The sequence below is a fragment of the Cebus imitator genome, unplaced genomic scaffold, assembly GCF_001604975.1.
Source record: "Cebus imitator isolate Cc_AM_T3 unplaced genomic scaffold, Cebus_imitator-1.0 Scaffold81, whole genome shotgun sequence".
NCBI classification, from domain to species: Eukaryota; Metazoa; Chordata; class Mammalia; order Primates; family Cebidae; genus Cebus; species Cebus imitator.
Window position 1 is genome coordinate 6,538,104 of NW_016107396.1, and position 21,853 is coordinate 6,559,956.

The 21,853-nt window shown below is 40.9% G+C and overlaps 1 protein-coding gene across 5 annotated transcripts in view; it reads right to left on the reverse strand.

Annotated features, from left to right (window-relative positions):
• Positions 1 to 21,853, reverse strand: part of NCOA7 (nuclear receptor coactivator 7) — a 157,590-nt gene that overhangs the window by 19,809 nt on the left and 115,928 nt on the right. For all 5 annotated transcript variants that reach the window (XM_017533335.2, XM_017533339.2, XM_017533337.2 and 2 more), the window contains one exon: positions 5,595 to 5,742. In XM_017533335.2, coding sequence (XP_017388824.1) covers positions 5,595 to 5,742 — 148 coding nt within the window. The remainder of the gene's footprint in view (positions 1 to 5,594; positions 5,743 to 21,853) is intronic.

The window sequence follows — 21,853 nt, forward strand, 5'->3', positions numbered from 1 at the left end:
AAGAAGAAGAAGAAGAAGAAGAAGAAGTCGTCGTCGAAGTCATTTCAGAAAGACTGCCCAGAGACAAGGGGAAAAACAGATTGCCTCCCCCCACAAACTATATTAAAAAACCAAGGGGCAGGCATGGTGGCTCACACCTATAAACTCAGCACTTTGGGAGGCTGAGGCAGGAGGACTGCTTGAGCCCAGGAGCTCAAGATCAGCCTGGCCTACATAGGGAGACCTAATCTCTACAACAAATAAATAAATTAGCTGGGCATAGTGGTGTGCACCTGTAGTCTCAGCCACTCAGGAGGCCGAGCTGGATCACTTGAGCCTAGGAGGTTGAGGCTGCAGTAAGCTGTGATGGTGCCATTGCACTCCAGCCTGGGCAACAGGGAAACACCCTGCTGAAACAAAAGAAAGAGGAGGAGAAGAGAGGGGAGAGGAGGGGATGGGAGGGGAAGTGGGGGGAGGGGAGGTGAGAGGAGAAGAGAAAAAGAAAAGAAAAAAGAAAAGAAAAGCAAGCAAGCAGGCCAAAGGAGGCGAAGCCTAACAGATAGGCTTAAGTATCTTCAAACACTGGTCTCAAATAAGCAACTTATGTACTACAGAGAGACCAACATGTAAACAAGTATACTGCTGAGCAACATCCTAAATAGCTATGACCAATGGGCTATGGGAGGACCTAAGTAAGTTTGCCTGAAAGCATCACAGAATTGAAAAAGCTGAACGTTGAAGGATGATAAGAATTCGCCATGGAAAGGTCTGTGTGTGCACAGGCGCACATTTGGGCCAGGGGGAAGTGAATGAGAAAAGGAAGAGTGAGTGCAAATGCACAGTGAAAGGTCCTGAATTCCTAAAGGGATCAGACCCAAGGGGCAGGCCTCATCATTCTTGGTCATTCCAATCTGACAAGTTTCCAGCCTTGGAAGAATCAACTGTCCCCCTGATAAGTCTAATACCAGGCTGGGAGTGCTGCTGGAGAAAAATAACCTCACTTCGCTCTCTGATGCTGCTATAAATGCAAGAGTCAGGCAGTCATCCTGCTGTGGTTTCTCACTTAGCTTTTCTCCTTGTCTCCACAGTTGCTATTTTGTAACTTCTCCATATTCCTCTAATACCTGCTGTCCTTTCCTTCTGCTTCAGGGAAAACAGAAACCATCAGATGAGAAATGCTGTGATTTACCACCACAGAATCTACATTTTCCTTGTATATATCCCACTCTTCTTTTCTTGTATCCAATCACCTAAGACCAATCCTGCCCCAGCCCCCACATTCTCTACGGATTTTCAGGGACCTACTCTCCTGATTATTCCCTCCTTCGTTTTCTATCTTTCAGACCTTCTATTCTATCATCCTGTCTGACCTCCTTTAAAATGTTAAAGTCTCTCTCGCAAGAGGGAAAACCCTCAACCTCACTTTTTCCAGTTTAGTTACTGTATTATCTGATGCTTTCCTCCAAAACCAAATTTGAGTTTGTTGTTCACATTTACTAGCTCCACTTACCCCCTACGCATTCTTTGAACCACTGAAATCTGAATTTTGACCCAGTCACTGTACTGAACCTGCTTTTGTGAAAGTCACCAGCTATCTCCTTGCTTTTAAGTCCAAAAGGCCTGAGGTCTTACCTTTTGGTTCCTCTGCAGCATTAGTCATTTCTGACAAATAACTCTCTTCTTGAAGCATTCCCTTCTGTTGGCTTCTAAGACATGACTTTCCTTTACTTTTCTCCCCATTCCCTGGTGGCTGCTCCTTGCGCTCTACTTTCTTTGGCCCTTTATTGCTGATATCCTTTAAGGGTCTCTTCTGAGCTATGTTTTCTTCCCACAGTACAAACTTTCCTGGGATGACCTGACCTCATCTACACCTGTAACTTCAATTCTGCTCATGATTTCCAAAAGTATATCTTCAGATATTTTTCCTAAGTTCATTCTGAATTGCCTCTTGGACATTCCACAGGTACCTCAAACTCAGACTGAAAGCAGAACACGGGGCCTTTCCCCTTGCTATGCTCCTTATCTCAGGAGGGGGCAGGTACCACTATCACTCCAGTTCCTACTCTAAACAACAAGAAATCAATCTCAACGTCTTCCTTATGCTTCACATCGAATTACTCACAAAGTCCTGTGTATTTCACCTTTTCTCTACCTTACTAAGGTACTCACTTTTCTCTGTCCTCACTACCACTCTTTCAGCAACCATTGCATCTCAATGTTCATTACTGCAAGAGCCTCCTACTGCGTCTTCAAGCCTCAAGTGTTGTACAACTCTCATCTATTGAACATTTGGCAGCCAAACTGAGCTCTCTAAAATGCATGCCTGTGTGTATCCTCCATGTTCAGAACGGCCTTCCTACTTCCCTTAGGAAAGTGGCTAACCTCCCACACATGGGTCATTAGGTCCTTTGTGTTCTGCCCAGCGTACCTCTCCAACTTCAGCTCTTGCCACTCCCTCACTTATACTCTGTGTTCCTGGCACGCTGAATTTTTGTTAGTTCATCAAATGCCTCATGCTCTCTTTTTCTCCCCTGGGTTATTCCTCTGCATAGACTTTTCTACCTGACCAGACTTGTCCCATGTTCTACGCCCAACCCAACTATGCATACTCTTACTTCTGATCTCAGCTTTGATCACTCCTTCTGGGAATCTTCCCTGATTCCCCTGGCTTGGTTCCTGTGACTGACTACATGATCCTACTGGACTTGGCACCTCACCAATAATGGCAATTATCTCATTATACTGTAATCACTTACCTATACTACTTGATGTGAAAGTCTACTTGTATCATCCAGTGTGCCTCTAGCAAGGAAAGGGCTTAATAAGTGCTCAGAAGAAAATGACCAAGAGTGTTTCAGGTCAAGTTAAGGAGCCTGAATTTTATCTAGCAGGGAAAGAAGACCCAACAGCAGTTTTTAAATAGGGGGGACTGTAAACATCATCAGGTCAGGGACTATCACTGTGTTTACCACTGCATCCCAAGCACCGAGCATGGCATCTGGCACTTGGTAGGCATTCAAATATTCATTGAATGAATAGATAAATGAATAAAGTCTCACTAGAAAGATGGCTTTAGCTAAGATAGAAAGGATAGATTGAAATGAGAAGGACTAAAGTGGTGACATGATTTAGTGAGATGTGGCAAACATAAAAGCAAATAAAGCAGGGTCAATGAGGAAGGAATTATAGAAGCTGAATTTATGAGAGATTCGTAAGAATGAACTGAAAAGAAACTTCAGGCTAGTCATATAAAAGAAAGAGAAAGAGTTGATGACGCAAACCTTTCTAGTTTGGATGATATGGGACTGATACAACCACTAAGCAAAATGAAGAATGTATACTGGGCAAAACAGAGTCCTGAGGAAAGGTGTTTGAGTTGGAGACGATCCTGGACTCTCAGGTGGATATGCCTCATTGGCAACTAGGTTAACCATAAAGGAGGTGAAGGGGGTTGGAAAAGCAGGTAAAGACCTAAGAATGGCCAACACTCAGATGGTCACTGAGAACAGAGGTCCACTAAGGGAGATGGAGGAGAACAAGAATAGAAATCTCAGAGAGGAAAACATTTAAGGGGTACAGCAAGGAAAAGGAGTAGAAAGAAATGGTCAGAAGTGAGGTGAAGCTGGAGCATGGTGCTGTGCAAGCTGGGCGGGAAACAGTTTTAAGAGCTTGGGTGAGGTCATCTGTGTCAAATGCAGAGGAAATTCACACAGAATGAAGATGGCAATGAAGAGGTCTATGGTGAGGTAGATTTCAATGGTGATTGGAGAACAAGCTGAGTTGCAAGATTGAGAATGACTAAAGAGCAGCTGGGAAATTGGAGACTATGAATATAAACCAGTTTTTTTCAAGAAGTTTGATGGTGATAGGGGGGATATGGAAGAACCTGGAAAAAGAGTAAAGATGGAGAGACGTTTTCTTCCTCTAAAAAAGTAAACCTTTATCATAACCTGGTAAAAAAGGAGGTAGTAGGAAGGAGAGAGCAATGACATAAAAAAACAAACAAAAAAAAACCCAAAAAAGAAACAGTTATACTGGATAAAACAAGAAGTGAGACACAAGAGAAACCCTTATCCTGAGCCAAAAATGAGGGGTACAGTAATAGCAAAAGGAAGAAATGGAGAAGAAGAAACATGGGGAAATCTTTTCCAATGGCTTCTTCATTGTAAAATGAAAGAAAAGCCAACCTCTGGGATTCATGCAACATGAAGTGAGCTAAGACAGCTTAAGCATTTCCTTACCTCTAACACTGGAGGTAAGGAAATGGAGGGCACTAGAGGTATGTAAAAGCATTTCTAATCATGGATAAGGACACAGATGAATTCAGAACCATGTATTTGTAATGGTACCATTCTCCTTCATGGAGAGGTTCTGTCTAGCAATGCTTGGCCGCCTAGGAGCAAAAAACTGTGAGGGCGGGTTCATTCAGGATTGCAGGCAGCCTAGATGGGTGCAGTGGATGGGAGAGGGGTGGAGGAACTCGGGAATCCTGGTAAGGGTGTGCTTGAATTAATTTATCACGCTGGGAAAGAAGAAATGCTAAGTGGGGTTCAAGGGAGCAGTAGAACAGGAAGCGGGGGTAGACCTATTTTTCCTGATCTCATCTCCCAACTTCTCAGTACTGCAAGCTTATTAAGTGTAGATAGCTTATGTTATCCATCATCCTATTTCCAGGGCCCTCCCCTGAAGTCCTTGATACATGCTTGTCTGAGTGGATGAAGAAAACTGAGGTCTGGTAAATTACAGCTTTTGTATTCATCCATTTTCACACTGCTATAAAGATGCTACCTGAAACTGGGTAGTTTATAAACAAAAGAGGTTTAATCGACTCACAGCTTTGTATGGCTGGGGAGGCCTTGGGAAACTTACAATCATGGCAGAATGCAATGGAGAACTAGGCACCTTCTTCACAAGGTGGCAGGAGAGTGAGCACAGGGGAAACTGCCACTTTTAAAACCATCAGATCTCATGAGAACTCCCTCACTATCATAAAAACAGCATGGGGGAACTGCCCCTATGATCCAATCACCTCTACCAGGTGCCTCCCTTGAAACGTGGGGATTGGGGACACGGTGCCAAACTATATCAGCTTGTCAGCCAAAGCCAGTCCACCACCTGTTTTTGTATGACACTTGAGGTAAGAAAGATCTTATAGTTTTTAGGTGATACCATAAACATTAATAACAATATTTTGTGACACATAATACTACGTGAAATGAAACACAGTCATGTTCATTCATTTACATACTATGCTTGCTTCTGTTCTATAATAGCAGCTATGAGTACTTGCAACAGGAATTGTATGGCCTACGAAGCCAAATATATTTACTATCTTGCCTTTTATAAAAAATAAATGTGCTGAGCTCTGAACTAAGGCATGGAGCTATGGGTGAGAATATAAGTGAATCTGTCTAGCGTGGTCAGAATGAACTGTGTGCCTGTGTGCATGGTGGTGGTGGTGTTTTTTTCCAAAGGAGGAATGAAGTTATTTTCCTCTGTGATTTCATAGGTGCACAGGGACTCCAGTTTCTTACCAGCCTGCTACTTGGAATCAATGTGAGACTGCTTACTGCACCTTAGGAACTATGACAGTCGGACCCTGCCCAAGTGCTCACCTCCCAGCTCTTGGTTGTTGGCTCACTGAAGAAGTTGTCGATCATGTTCAGTTCTTCCTTCTCCACCACCACAAAGCCTTGCTCTTTGGCATCTTTCCCATAGACATCAGGAGACCACTGAACAAAGAATGTGTACAAATGATCCACCCTGAAAAACACATTTGTGACAGATGTTAACACCAAGTCTGCTCTTGGCAGGTGCTAATGTGGACTTCAGTACACAAATCATTTTTTCCCTGCTTGGGGAGTCTATTTTACAAGTTGGAAAATTTCCCACTATCAAGATTATCTCTACGAGTAGCCTTCCATATGCAAAATTAAGAGCCAATAAATAAAGTAGAAGTCCACGGGCACTGCAAAACTGATAAAACTGTCTTTCCATCTGAGGGAAAGATCAAGAGATGGAACGTAAAACTGAAAAACTAATGAAATACTTATACCAAATATTTTTTCCTCATTGAATCTTCATTTATTGGATACTGTGTTCAGTGAGGACAAAACGTTGATCTCAAGCTTTAGCTAGGAACAAAGATTAACAATACTACAATGGGTCTTTATGGAGATCAAAGTACTATTGCATTGTAATTGCAATAAAACTTCTTTAGTGTCAGGAATAATACTAGCTACTATTTTAATATTAGAAAGAAACCTAATTTTATTGACACAGGAATGTTCTTTGCTTACAGCTTCTCTGCTCTCTTATACATATTTACTGATGAAGGTTCCAAAGCATCTCTCCAGGCTTAATCAATAGAAATATGGCTAGTTCCTGGGAAGAGAACGAGAACTATGAAAATTGCAGCTTCTAAAATATGCTCCAAAGTTCATAGTGTAACCATCACAACAGGAGAAAAGGCGATGAGTATAATCAAATGATTCTTTTTTTTTTTTTTCTTTTTTGAGACAAAGTCTTATTCTATTACCCAGGTTGGAGTGCAAAGGCACAATATCAGCTCACTGCCACCTCTGCTCCCAGGTTCAAGCAATTCTCTGCCTCAGCCTACCAAGTAGCTGGGATTATAGGCACCTGTCACCACACCTGGCTAATTTTTTGTATCTTTAGTAGAGACAGGGTTTCACCATGTTGGCCAGGTTGGTCTTGAACTCTTGACCTCGTGATCCAACTGCCTCAGCCTCCCAAAGTGCTGGGATTACAGGCGTGAGCCACTGTGCCTGGCTTAATCAAATGATTCTTAAAGTATCTTCTAATCACTAAATGATAATTCAAATTTGAGGCTACTGTTTGGGACAATGTTAACTGATAATTTTAAAAATTTATAATTACATAAAATTGTAATAATATTAATAGGACTAAAAAAAAAAAAAGAAATACCACCAAAATTCTGATATCCCAACAGATCAAGCCATTTTTAAGGTTTCCAAATTCCTGTCTGTTCTTGTCCACATGCGTACATAGTTTATACAGATTTCTTTTCATTGCAATCAGAGCCAAAACATAATTGTTGTATTTAACATTATATAATATACTTTTACCATGTTGCTAGTCCCTGCAGTCATGTTTAACAGTTACATTTCATGAAATTAATAAACCACAATTAGCTTGTATTCCTATGTTGTCAGGATATTTAGTTTGTATTTCTTTTATTGTATAAATGATTTGACAGTAAATATCTATACAGTGTATACCTTTCACCATGGTTTGAATTATCTCCTCAAGATTAGTTCCCAGAAAAGGGATTGCTGGGCCAAAGGGCATGATTTTATAGCTTGTAATTCATCCTGCCAAACAGCTCTTGAAAGGCTGACTAGTTTGCTCTGACATCAGCATTGCAGTTTGCATCTTAAGTTTCATAACAACCTTGCTTAACCTTTTTTGTTAAAAGGAGTTTATATAAAGTTTTAACTGACTCCTTTGAGTGCATTCCTTTGAGTGGTGGGGGTTTGAATATTTTCAATATTTTCTTCCTGGTTGAAGCTTTTCTTTTGTGAACTGGCTTTTTGTGATTTGCAGTATCAATGTTTTTCTTTTTTTTTCAGTTTGTAGGAGTCTTTACATGAGGTGAGCACTAACAACTATTAATTGTGTTTCCAAGCTGTTGTTTCCCTTTTTACATTAATCATGTCTTTTCCCCCACAGTACAGACTTACCAATTTTCTTATACTTTAAAGGTGTATTTCTTTATAGAGTTCTCCTTCAAAACATGGACTGTTGTCACCTAAAACAAGGTGTGTATCAGTGTATATGACAGGTTACCATTTCTATTAAAAAAGTAAATATAGATATTATGATTATACTTGGGTATGATGGTTATGTTTCAACTTGGTGTGGCCATCCATGATACCCAGCTTTTGCTCAAACACCAGCTTGATGTTGCTATTTAGGTATTTTAAGATGTGATTAACATTTATATCAGTAGACTCTGAGTAACCAGATTACCCTCCAAAATGTGTGTGGGCCTCATCCAATCAGACAAAGGCCTTAAGAGAAGATAACAGAGGTCTCTTAAGGAAGAAGGATTCTACCTTCAGACTTTCTTCAAACTTGATACTGCAATACCCATTCTTTTCCCACTCTCCAGTCTGACAGCCTGGCCTGAAAATCTCAGACTTGCCAGCCCTTAACCATCCCATGAGCCAATTCTTCGAAGTAGAGCTCTATGTATAACACATACATTTTGGTTCTGTTTCTCTGGAGAACCTTGACTAATGTTATACAACGGACTACTCCGAAAGGCTATAAAAGACACACATCAAAGAGGTTACTTCTAGGGAATGGAATGGGGTGAAAGAAAGACATTTGATATTGTATATCTTTCTTTAAATTATTTTAATATTTGGAATAGGTAGTACATTTATATGATTCAAACATCAAAATAATATTTTAAAAGGCATATAAGAAATTTCCTTCTTACTCTCATCCCTGTCTACCCCAAGCCCCTAGGTGATCACTTTATTCACTTCTTATATTTGTAGTATTACTTATGTAGATATAAATATGAACATATATTTTTTAATCTTATTATTCTCTATCTTGCTTTTTTCAATTAACAATATTTCTTAGATAGCTTTCCACAGCAGTATCACTAGCATACAGACAGCTTCCTCATTCTTTATTTTACAGTTACACAGTACTTTACTAACTGGATTTACCATAGTTTATGTAACTATTTCTGGATTGTTTCCAAGAGTGTACCGTAATGAACAGTGCTATGATGAATTAAATTTGAATGTGTCATTTCATACGTGTACAGGTAAAGCCACAAGAAACATTCTCAGAAGTGGGATTGCATTGTGAAAGGAATGACCCACTTGTCATTTTCATATATAACCTCACACTCTTCTGTATAAGGATTATATTATTTTTGCCCTCCCATCAGCTATCTCTCTCTTGAACCTCTGAACTATTTTTGCCATGTAGAATGAACTCCCCTATTAAAAATTAACTTAGAGAATGTGAAATATATCACCACTCCAGAGAGGTTTGATAAATATACAACTATAAATCTCTTAGTTTTTTTAATACTTGAAAATCCAGTCCATGTTAAACGTATTGTGAAGTAGAGTTGAGAATCAACTATGCTTCACTATAACTTTTGGAAAAGGAAACATATATTAGGTGTATAGCCACACTGGATAAAATGTATGGGCATAAGTTGGTTCCTAATAAGTTTCTGTCCAGCTAACTTGAGAGAAAAAGGCATGTCGTCCCTAATATCTGAGAACCAGCCTGGTACTGTCAGCCAGGCCTTGGTGTTGCTAAGGGCTGGCTTAGCATTCACAGCTATGCCCGATGTTTTCCTATTTACCATAATTTTCCAGAACATCAACACTAATTAAGGCCATTCTATGACCATGCCAAATCACATAAAAACAAAACAACTCTGCAATTAGAGCTGAACACAAACAAAAACACGAACATTGTCCTGCCACAAAAATGACCAAACATCCCCCTAATTTGGGTAGTAAGAGTGACTGTGCTTCCTTCCCATTACGGCATTAGTCTTTCTAGTCCTCCTTCCTTCTAGATAGGATTTAATAAAATACCCAATCTTAAAATTACCCCTGCTTCCTGACAGCACCCCATTTAGAGCAAGGCCCTGCTTCCTTGAGTCCTCCCGCAAATCACCTAACACAAACCTAAATCCTACACCTCCTTTCTAGCATCCTCTTACTGAGGTGACCCACAGTTTCCTATGGCGTGTGTTCTCCCTTATTGCAACAAGTCAACCCAATTTACTCAATTACAGGTGTGTTCCTGTTAGTCTTTGTCTAGAGGGCATTGCTTCCTTTGACAACACTTCCTGTGAACCCACTATATGCCAATGACCCTGCCTTCATGAAGCTTACCTTCTGAAATGTTAGAGCTAAACACTGGATGGCATTTAATTCAGCTAACTTTCCTTAGATATCAGAGAATGAGGGCTCTGAATGAAAACGTCAGGATCCTAGCTAGGATCTCCTGAGGTGGCAATCAGCATTCTATCACACTAAGAAGTCCTCATCTCATTCCACAGTGGTTTCTGAACCATTTCCCAGTTAATTTTCTAGTTATAACATAAGACACATTTTTATCACTTTTTGGACCCACTTTCCATTAGGCACGGCTCACTTTTCCTCTAACATTTTACTCTGCTTTGGGGAAGTCTTTGTATGAGCACAGACATGGAGTGAAGGAGGAAACGTTCTGAGAAATACTGAGTTCATGCAATCAAATATTCTTCTGCAAGACTGCAAGGGAATGAGAAATCAATCACAGATTTAGAGTTAAGCTTTCATTTCTTCTTAGACATTGCAAGAAATTGTAAAGTGTGAAAAATGCAGGTCAGTTAAGATTACAGGAAGAGAAACTTTCTTTTCCCTTTCTGGTGACAAAAACATCAGGTTGCTCAGGGACATGCTTTGTATTGTCCTGTTTAATTATGCAGACATAAGTAGGACTTACTATTCTGAAGAGAGGTATGATTGAGTATACCTGTTTAATGAAGACCACCCATTCCTACAACCCATTGGGAATGTGGATGGAGTAGTAGTCCAGAGAGAAGGAAGATAAAGTCTGCAGGATTTCCTGAGAAGGAATCAAATGCCTAATACCACCTCTTCTGAAATTCAATATTATTAGAGCTTCTCTGATGAATTGGGTGGTCCTAATGTAGGTGAGTCCACAGAAAAAAGACATCCCTTTCTTCATTCCACCGTCACTGAAGGGAAACTCTCCAAGGGGTTGGAGAAGTGGTCGTGTCTTGCCATAACCACTTTGGGAGTAGACAAATTGAGGCATGGTGTGCTACTGATTATGAAACTTGGATCAAGCCCCCTGCCACTGCTGGCATGTTATGGAAGGAAATGGCTACATGTGCATATGTGTGAATTTCTTAGGTTTAACAAGAAGATGTGCGATGGAGTGTAGTGGGGTGTCAATTTTGGCATAAAGCATTCTTACCTGCTGGTGCCATTTTCTCTAGAAGAAATATATCAGCCTAGGGCAGGAATCTGGGGTGACCAGGTAAGGGGACATATCCCAAGCCTATTCTTTTAGAACTGCTGGGTTTTCTGTGAGTAGAAAATCTAGGCTCTGGGTTTGCTTCTTCCCAGACTGGACTATTTTACAGCCACGGCCAGCCTTTTAAACTGAGTAAGCACTGGGCTTCTTGGGACTTACCATTAGAGGAAGGTCTCTAGAGAAGGGGAAAAAGCACTCTCAAAATATCACACAATAGAGGCTTAAAGTTATAAACACTTAACATTAAGCAGAAAAGCAACCTTATGTTTTAACCAATGCCGGTAAAATACACCATCTACCCTAAAAAGAAAAGCGGTGATTTCTGGCCTCAAGGACCTTACATTGCATAATAACTCTCCAAGGCATGTATTACTGTGCCAAATTTAAAGTTAAGGAAATTGAGAGATGGGAAGACTAAATAATGTGCCCAAACACCCCATCCCCAGAAACGTTCCAGTAATTCTAAGCTGTTCCCCAACCACTGCTTTTTTTTTTTAAACAAATCCTAAGTCTAAGGATGCAGGAATATTTCTGGGTCTGTCCACTGTCAGAGATCTCATGTCATAGTATGAGCCAATTACTTGCTTGGCTTTGGGTTTTGTTAATAAATCTAAAGGAGTATTAATGAGATGTCCCGGGTGGCCCTTAGGGCACATGCAGCCCCATCCATGTTATTCCTGCTCCTGCACCTTCTACTGATGAGGGACTCACAGCACCACCGGGGCCAGCCTGTCACTGCTGTGCTCTGTGTTTGGGGAGCGAGAAGGGGAAACTGACCCGAATGCCTCCCCAGTTGCTCAGGTGGTAGGCTCTGTCTCTGCAGTCAACGGAGTCACCCCAACCTTGGGCAGCCTCAGGGGAGATGAGATGGGAGACCTCAAAGGTACATCTGCAATGGGGAACTCTGCTGGGAACTGCTTGGTCTTCTTTCCTCTGAGTTGTCTGGGGCACTGGCAGACTCCAATTTCCTTCAACAGTAGCCTCCGTATAATAACCCCTCATTCTCTCACATAGACAGGGCCCTCATGCTATGCCTCTGAGGGCAAAGGAGGAGGAATGAAGAAGGGACATGGCCTGTCCCACAGGAGAACATTAAGATGCATGTAGAAGCAATCTGCTTACTTAAGTTCTGAGTCCTCTGGAGCCCATGTACAAGGAGTCAATGTTCCTCTTCCCAGCACTCCTGCTCAATTCTCTGTTTTTGTTTACGCTATTTTTACAATTTACTTCGGGGAGAGGATATGACTTCATCTTTTTTCCTTCCAGATTAGAGTTGCCTTGTTTATTTAACCTAATTATTGGAATTTTTTTTCGTTCACTTGGTTTTCCTGGTGGGTCAGTTCCCAGAACTCAACTCTGCCCTCTGGAAACAGACCTCAAGTTCTAAAATTCCCCTTCTGATCCCTCTGCCTTCCATCTCACCCACGTCTTTCTTCTGGCTGGCTATACCAGCTCTGCTCCCACCCTGACCACTCCTCCTCCTCCCTCCCCAGCCTTCAGCCCTCCTGAGTTCATATACTTTAGGATCTCTCTTTCAGGCTCACCCTCACCAGTGCCCCCTAGAGGCAGGCCTACAGCAGTGATCCTTCTGTACCACCCCTTCCGAACTCTTTCCCACAGAAAAAAACAAAATCATCTTTCCAGCTTTTCTCCTGGGATGATGAATGTAGCTAGGTTTGCTTATTTGGGCTTAATGGGTCCACTACAAAGGCAGCTAACCTTGGCTAGGAAACACCCTCTCCTGGTGCAGCTCCATACTCACCTGTAGCTGTTTTTCTTTCCTACTCTACACAGTGCCTATTTAATCTCTATTTTCTCAAGCTCACCCCACTCTCCGACCTGCCCCCTCTCGGAATGGAAGATTCTCTACTGTATTGTTTTTAAAATGGGCTCCCTCTGCCATCCCTCTTAGCACTCTTTTTCTTCAAAAGGAGTAACTGCTTTTTGACTTGTTTTAACCCTCTTCTCTGTGCTTTTGATGGTCACACTCCATGGTTAATTTCCTCAATTATTTCCACCCCCCACCACCTTGCAACCTTTCCAACCCCCTATCTTCTTCATCTGGATCCATTAAGTCCCATGCCTGTAATCCCAGCACTTTGCGAAGCTGAGGTGGGAAGACTGCTTGAGGCCAGGAGTTTGAGACAAGCCTGGCCTCGAGCAGTCTTGATCCCATCTCTACTAAAAATACAAAAATTAGCCAGGCATAGTGGTGCACACCTGTAATCCCAGCTATCTGGAGGCTGAGGCACAAGAATTTCTTGAACCGGGGAGGCGGAGCTATAGTCTGCCAAGATCACACCAGTGCACTCCAGCCTGGGTAACAGAACGAGGCTCTGTCTCCAAAAAATAAAAATAAATACATAATTTTAAAAAAGTATCTGGATGTTATTTATTTCCAAAGTCCTTCCCACACCTCACTTTCCCTTTAGAGTGTATTGATGACATCTGGGCTGGCAGATTTCCCAATTCCTTTTCATTCCTAAACTCTTCTGTTTTTGTATCTATATATATGTCCTTTGTTAAATCGAACCTGGCTCAGGTATTTTCTGGAAGGTGGCAGAGTTTTAAAATCCTATTCCCTCCCTCTCCACTTCAGTGAAGCTGATCTTCTCAAAGATTACCCACTGTAAACATCAGCGGTATCTCAGTCATCACCTGATTTACCCTTGTCAGGTCTGTCAGTGGCTTTTTGGAAGCTCTCTGTAACTCACCCTGCGGTTTGGATGAACCACTGAGCTGCTCTGGGCTTCCGTGACCTCAAGATACAATGCAGGGCTGATGCATGAGCCAACACAACTACCAATAATTACAGTCACCTTGGCTGTACCTGCTGCTGACACAGGGGCTGTGTGGTAACACCCATAAACAGAGAACTGGGTCAAGTACCGGGTCCCAAAAAACCACAGATATTTAAGGAGGAAGCAGAGCGGTAAAATGGAGCTCATAAAATGCAAACCTGAGCACTTCACCAAACTGCCTCTAATGTTTTTCCAATGTCTCCCCCTAGGTTTTGGGATAAATTTGAACTCTTTGGGGCTGGTTGAGACCTTTGCTTTGTACCACTCTTCAAAATGCAGCCAGCGTCCATTCTGGCTCTTTGCTCACACTACTGCTTTCTTTTTTTTCTTTTTTATTATGAGTCACAGCAAAGGTAATAGCAGTGGAGAAGTGTCTAAGGCTGGGGTTGGGGAAGCCTTCCCAGGGGCCATGTTTAAACTGCGTGTTGAGGGAGGCAGAAGAGTCCATTACAGGAGAAAGGAGAAACGGCATTGTACCGGAGGGAACCCATGCAAAGGTATGGCACTGAAGTGCAGCGGGAGGCTGCAGTGAGATCAGAGCTGATGTGGTAGAGAAAAAGGAGGACACTGCCATCAGGTCACCGGTGACTTCTGACAAAGGATTCTGTAACAGGGACAGAGATGCAGAAAACCCAGGTCCTGCCTCAGGGTGCTCAGGTGGTGGAGAGTAAACAAAAAAACTCCTAGCACAGTGCAAACAAAAAGGCTGAGGGACATCGAAGCTGGGATGTTGGTGTTGAGCAGGGACTCAAGAGGCAGGGAAGGAATTCCTGACAGGAAGAATAAAAGAACAAAACCTATCCTTTGCTTAATGGAAAGGTAGGAGATGAGAAGAAAGAAGACAGTGTATCTGGGTCACTAGATCACAGGAAGTCCCAGGCATTAGATAAAATACTTGGACCTCAGCCTGTGGCCACCATTTCCTGAAGTGTGGCAGGGCAGTCCCAGTGACTTCAGAGGGTATGCAGAAGAACATATTTTAATACTTATATTTGTACTTAAAGGATAGAAAAAATTAGAACAATTAGCATATTATTTTTCTGATTTCACAGATATGGCTACTCAGGAGAAGAGTAAGTAAAAAAAGAAAATTACGACTTAAGTCCTTTAAAGACAACCATTAATTAAACAGTAGTACAGATGGTAGGTAGATCCAGGGATATTTGTGAGGAAGGGGATGTGTGTGAACAGCTGAAGCTGCCATAGGCAGCCACAGGCATGAGGAGGCAACATGTTCATAGCTTTAGCAGGAAGAGACATGGGCACATCTGTGCTTGAGGACTGCTGTGGAGCCAAGTAGGGAAGGCCATAAAGAGACAGAATCAACTAGAAATAAAGGCTTTCTTCCTATGACTACAGTGGTGATCCAGGCAGGAGATGGTCAAGGCCAGACCCCAGGTATGGCAGAGGGGATGGGAAGAAACCTGCCATACATGCTCTGCCAGGTACAAAATCAACACGTCTAAAAGTTGGCACTCAGGCTTTGTTTAGGTTTTCTGTTTAATTACAAATTTGGCCTTAATCAGACTTCTTCATATACCTCAAAGGTCTTTATCTTCAATACAAGGCTCCTTTAGGAATTTATCACAAAGGAGACACAATATTCAAATTACAAATCCCAGTTTAGCAGATAGAATTGCCATCTCTAAAGAAGAAATTCAAAGGAGGTAAATGACAGTTTCTTGGAAGGCAGCAACTAACTAAGGCAACAAAGCACTGAAGATTGAAGGAGAGGTAATAGCAGCAGCAGCAGCAGCAGCAACTAATTTTCATTATATATATCGGCATGCTCATTTATTCTCATTATGATCATTCCTATTTAACGCATGAAGAAATAGATGCTTATACAGATTAAGTCACCCAAGGTCACACAGCATTTTAGGGGTGGACCTGGGATGAACATAAGGTCAGTTCATGGTCTTAAACAATATTTCCTAAAGGAAATAGTAAAGCATATTAGGAAATATTTTCCTAAAGGAAATAGTAAAGGGTTACTTCTACTATCCTGGTTTTGCTAGTTCATAATAGCCTGTCACTGACGAAGCTGCAGGGCTTAAGGATTGAAAACCTGATGAAAAATTGAAGAGTTGATGCTTGAAACAAACCATATTTCTATCTACCATTTATGCCTTAGGTATATGGACTTCAGGTATAATTACAATCTAGTTTATTAAACAAGATTCACTACTAGTTACAATGGGATTTAATTTAATTAATTGCTTCCCTTCCATCCCCATTTTTAAAAAAATCATAGCTGTGAGTTAAAGTTTAAAAAGCACTCATTTCTAAGTCAAAGACTTGAGCTCCCAACTTGGTTCCACCTGTTACTAGCTGGAGGATTTGGGAAAGTTCCTTAATCTCTTTGAGCTTCTAAAATGAAGATAAGAAAACCTAGCTCATCCTATCTGTGTCTGGAGTATTAAATATGCAAGGAAGTTCATTCTACTTTTGGACAGGTCTTTTAGAAATCTCTTCTACATGAGGATCTAAAATCTTGCTGATATGGACAGGAGGCAGAGAAATACTAGTAAAAAAGGGTGGGGTCTCTGCAAGGGTTCCACCCTCAAGCCTGGACACGTGCCCCTAAATGAGAACTTCACATCCCTGTTTTCCTGCCTAAATGCTACCTTTTGGCCCACCATGTGCCCTACCCTGCACCCATAAAAAACCCAAGCTCTACTGGCAGAGGAGCGGGGTGGCCCAGCAGAGGAGAGGTAAGAAGAAGCGCCTGAATGCTGAGAGAAGAAGAGGCAGCTGGACATTGGGGACTACAGTCAGAGAGGAGTTTGGCCAGGGACAGTCAGAAAGAGTTCAGCCAGGTATGGCCGAACTCCAGGAGAAGATTATCTTCCCACCCCATCCCCTTTCCAGCTCCCCATCCCACTGAAAGCCACTTCTACTGCTCAATGAAATCTCCACATTCACCAACCTTCAAGTCCATGTGACCTGATTCTTCCTGGACGCTGGACACGGGCTGTCACCCTGACCCTCCACTAAGCCAGTTTAACACTTAGTCATCCATGGATGGCAAACACTAAAACAGCATTGTTTGTAAACCATGCCCTCTGGGGCTCCAGTGGTCATGGGCAACCCCTAGACGCTGCCATGGGCTGCTACAGGGTTCATTCCCACTGGTGCCCAAAGGCACATGCCCCAGCTCCTCTATCTGCTCACCTGTGCGCTCCCCCTCCTGCAAGGGGTTTAAGTGCAGCAGCTGAGTAAAGGAGCCATCTCTATCGCAAGTCCCCATCCCTGTTGCAAGTCCCATGAGGGGGTCAAGGGAACTCTCTCACCTCATTGCCATTTACATTGTTGTAAACCAACAAATGTGATCAAAATAACCTAGAGCAGTTAAGGCATTATTGCCCTATCAAAAGCTGCTTGACGGGTAGGAAAAGAAACTGGGGGTACACACAGCAAAATATAATCCCTAAACTCACCTGACTTAAAAATGATAAGCAGGAACCATTAAACAATGTAATAGCTATTACATTAAAAACATACCTCAGAGTATATTATGGCACAGAGAATGGGAAATACTGAAAGAGGACATGTAAAGAAAGGAAAAAGGAAAGAATGTGCCCTAGAAAGTACTGAAATGCATGTTCATGCAGTTTCGTTGGTCACTTGTACTGTCCATTATAAATTATTAAAAGGCACACCTCTCTAAAACCTCTGGGGGTTCCATTCTGAAAACAGCCACAGAAGCCCAGTAGGGCAAAGCATTTTTCACCACAGAGGTTGCTGCTGGAAAACTACTGCCTTTTAAAATCCAGTCCCAATGGCCTGGCTGGAAATTCTCATGTGAAAAAGGTAATTTTCCTTACACTGCAGGGTCTCTTCCAGTTTCACATTCTAAAACTCCAAATTAAACCAACGGTTAGCAACACCCAGGTATAAAGTCCATTTTTAAAGGGTCTTAGTATGTCTATATAAAAAAAACACTATTTAAAAACCAACTAACTACTCTTCTTTGGATCTAATGTACAACAATGTGACTATAATTAACAATATATTGTAGACTGGTCCTTTTTTTGCTAGTAAGTCTTCTTACCATACATACCAAAAAAGAAGAAAACGGTAACTAACTGTGTGGTAATGAGGATTTTAATTAGCTTCATTGTGATATATATTTCACAATGTACACATACATGAAATCATCAGGTTGAACATCTTAAAAATACAGAATTTTAAGTTGTCAACTCTACCTCAATAAAGCTAAAAAGAAAAATACTCTTTGTTCTCGTTCACCAAAAATAATAGGAACGTACTTTTGAGAAAGCTCAAAATAACAGTTGTAGTTATAAAAAGGATCACTCAAAAATTAATAAAAAGTTAAAGTTTATATTAATTTCAATGCCAGAGGCCTCAGGCTGGCAGCCCATTGGGTGGATTCAGAAGTAAACATATTTTCCTTGCTCCGCTCACTATCTTTAATATTAAACAGTGGACAATACTTAACAATTGGGGGGATTTAACACATTTAATCAATATTTTGGCTTCCATTTTGAAAAAGATGAGAAGATGTAGCAACATCCCAGGCCCATGGTCCCGTTCCCACGTAGTGGCAGAGGTACACAGCAGCTATTGGTGGAGAAGGAGCTCTATAATTAACCCAGGCCTCAAGCCTCCTTCACCCCCTTCCACAGCCCCTGCAGGCATTTAGGTTGGAATCATCACTCTTCTGCATACTTACTCCCAAACACTGTGTGCAGCACCCATTGGCAAGGATTAATTTAGTCTTCGGTGAAAATGGGCCCCCAGCTATTCTCCAAAGCTGTCTCAAAGCTTGCTGCCACCAGAAAGTACCATAAAGAGCTCACTTACAAAGAATGTTATTTTTTCATGAGTTTAGGTCTGACTGTAGAGTGAATGATTAACCCAAGGCATTTGCCAAAGCTGGTTACTGAAGTTACTGGGGGGTGGCTGCTTAAAAGGGTGTTTTTGGAGGTTAATGAATTTCTAGAATTTTCAGTTGATGAAAAAAAGGTAAAATAACCAGGAAGGAAGAGCGAGCAGTGTCACTTTGAAACATAAAATAACCAATAATTATATATTGTAACATATTTGTTCAGGAGTTTTCCAAATTCATATTAAATAGGAAGACAAAAAGACAATTTGGAGATCTTGTTTGGGTTTTTATTTTACTGGGGACTTTCAACCTAAAGAGTCACCATAAAATTACTGTGTAACATATTGGTAAGTGGTACTTGCAAATCACAGGGTTTGTATTCTGAAATATACCTGGTATGGCTGAGTAAGACCTCAGTTTTTCCAGTAAGTACAGTACGAAAAAATGTTCAAGACTATGGTCTTCTTGGCACCAGGAGTCATTAAAGATTCCAGGTCAGCTATGATCCCAGTAGAAGCCAGGTGACTTTTGATCAGAAAATTCCACACTAACTATGGTTAAAGATTTCATGCTAGAAAAGTAGGTCAGTCCTTTAATTCATCCCTTATTTCTTAAAAAAAAAAAAAAAAAAAAAAAAAAGTGCTGTTAAGAGCATTTTGCTCAGTCTTCATGAAGGTCCTTAGGACTTAGACATCTTTCCACTGTAAAACAAGTTTAATAAGATAATCAATTTAATTTTTTATGACTGTTTCTCATTATAAAAGCAATGCATGCTCGCTAAATGCATGTGAATAGAATATTTAATGGCAGAAAAATATCACTTTTAAGGAAAAGCAATTTACATATATATGTATGATCTATATAATAGTATTACATTAATCCATGCATTCAAAGATAGGCTAAAAGGCTACACACATAAAATGAATTGTAATTGTAGTTAGTTCTCTGTAACAAAACTATGAGATTTTAATTTTCTTCTTTTTGCTTTTCTGTATTTTCTAAATACTATATAGTCTATATAGCTTTAATTATAAGGACTAACAAATACATTTAAATTTATTAGATTATAAGCTCATTCATGCACCCATCCAACTAATGTTTAGAAATATGTATTATAGGCTGGGCACAATGGCTTATACCTGTAATCTAGCACTTTAAGAGGCCAAGGCAAGATGATGGCTTGAAGCCAGGAATTTGAGACTAGCCTGGGCAACTTAGTGAGACTAAGCCTCTACGAAAAATTTAAAAATTAGCCAGGTATGGTGGTGAACACCTGCAGCCCCAGTTACTAGGAAGGCTAAAGAGACAGGATAGTTTGAGCCCAGGAGTTTGAGGCTATAGTGAGCTGTGATTGCACCACTGCACTCTAGCTGGGGCAACACGAGGCCCTGCCTCTTAGAAAGAAAAAAAAAAGAATATTATATACTAGATCCTATGCTGTTTGCAGGGCACAATGTCATAACACTTGGTCCCTGCCCTCAGGAAACTTGAAATCCAGTAGAAAAAAAACACAGGAAATCCACAGGTGAAGAATAGCATATGTAGTAAGTGCTACGACAGAGCGGGGAGTTTAGCAGAGAGGCATCTAAACCAAAGGAGACATTTGAGCTATTATGTGCACTTAGGTGATGTGGGGATGGATGAAGTCAGGCATCCCAAGCAAGCCATCCAGTATGTCAAATTTACATTTCTTATAGTTGAAACGCGGTCAGTCCTCCACAGAAGGGTCTGATAGAAGCAAGAGATCAATGCTAAAAGGACAGAATAAGCGAGGTACAATGACTGACCAAGGTGAGAAGGTGACTGAAAAGCAAGATTATCCCCATATTCTCACTTCAAGGAATTGAATGTTTACTGGTACCATTTACCATCATGAAGAAAACAAGAGGCACAGGTTGTGGAGATAGTCATAGGAATAAAAATGGAAATAAGAAACCGAGTTTAGGGCTTGGTCAGCCTTAAGTTTGTTTGATCCACAGATGATCCAAATATTGAAGATTAATAGGTCTATATGTGTTTGGGATGTAGCAGAAAGTTCTAGATTAAAGATAGCTAGAAATGATTGGCATATAGAGAGAATTAGATTACTGGGTATAGGTAGTTGTATATATCATAAAAAAGGTCATTAAAAGAGTAACATGTAGAGAGGAAGTAGAAGAAGAAAAAACTGGGAAGAGGTGGTAGAGAGAACGACAAGATGTCAAAGAAATGGGAGACAGTCACTGGTGTTAAATGCTGTGAACACTAAGGTAAAATAAAAACAACAGAATGCCCTTTTGTGTATCTCCATATGAAGGATGCCTAAGGGATTCTAGGGTTCTAACCCAAATCCAAAGAGATGCAACATTCAGGGAAGGACCTTGGTAATCATATGTTTAAAGGCTCCTAAATGTTTTTATTATATAGCTCAGTGTGGCATCCACTGAGCTAAGCCACAAATTATTTAACTCCATCTACCTTCACATCTGTGAAATAGAATACATTCCTCTACGGGCTTTAGTCTCCAACATTTCTAAATTTAGAAACTAAGACTTCTATATGGGGAAAGGTGCAAGGCTCCAATTCCTCCCCCTAGTGCCTATGTGTTGTTTACTAGTCAAGGCAGGTTAGGAAAGGACCACACTTGCCAGTCCAGGGAGAGATGATCATGGTATTGTGTATTGTTTGGGGAAACAAAGGATCTGCACAGGTAGAGTAGGCAGGGAAATTAACTGAGTTCAAGAATACAGTGTTTAAAGGTGTCAGGTAGACTTATTTGATGAAGTCAATAAAGTGACCACTGCTGGTAAATCTACACATCTAAGCAGAGCAAGAAAAAGCTGGAGAGGCACGCAAGTTTATTAAGGGTTTTTTGTTTTTTTAAATAAAGAAGGGGTTTAGGCATTAGTCCTGAAGGCTTAAGATATATTTGTGGGAATGAAACAAGATCAGAATAGGTTTTTTTAGAAGACTATCATAGACTTAAGGTACAAAATAGGTTTTAAGAAGAGAAACTAAACAGGAAATTGTTATTTTCAAGTATTACATTCACAGAGTAGTACGAAGTCAAGAAGGGCATCAATTTGGTGACCCATCTGCTCTCTTAATGCTCTTTGATTCAGATCTGAGCAATTGATAGTTGAGGTAGTGGGTTAATTTCTTTTAT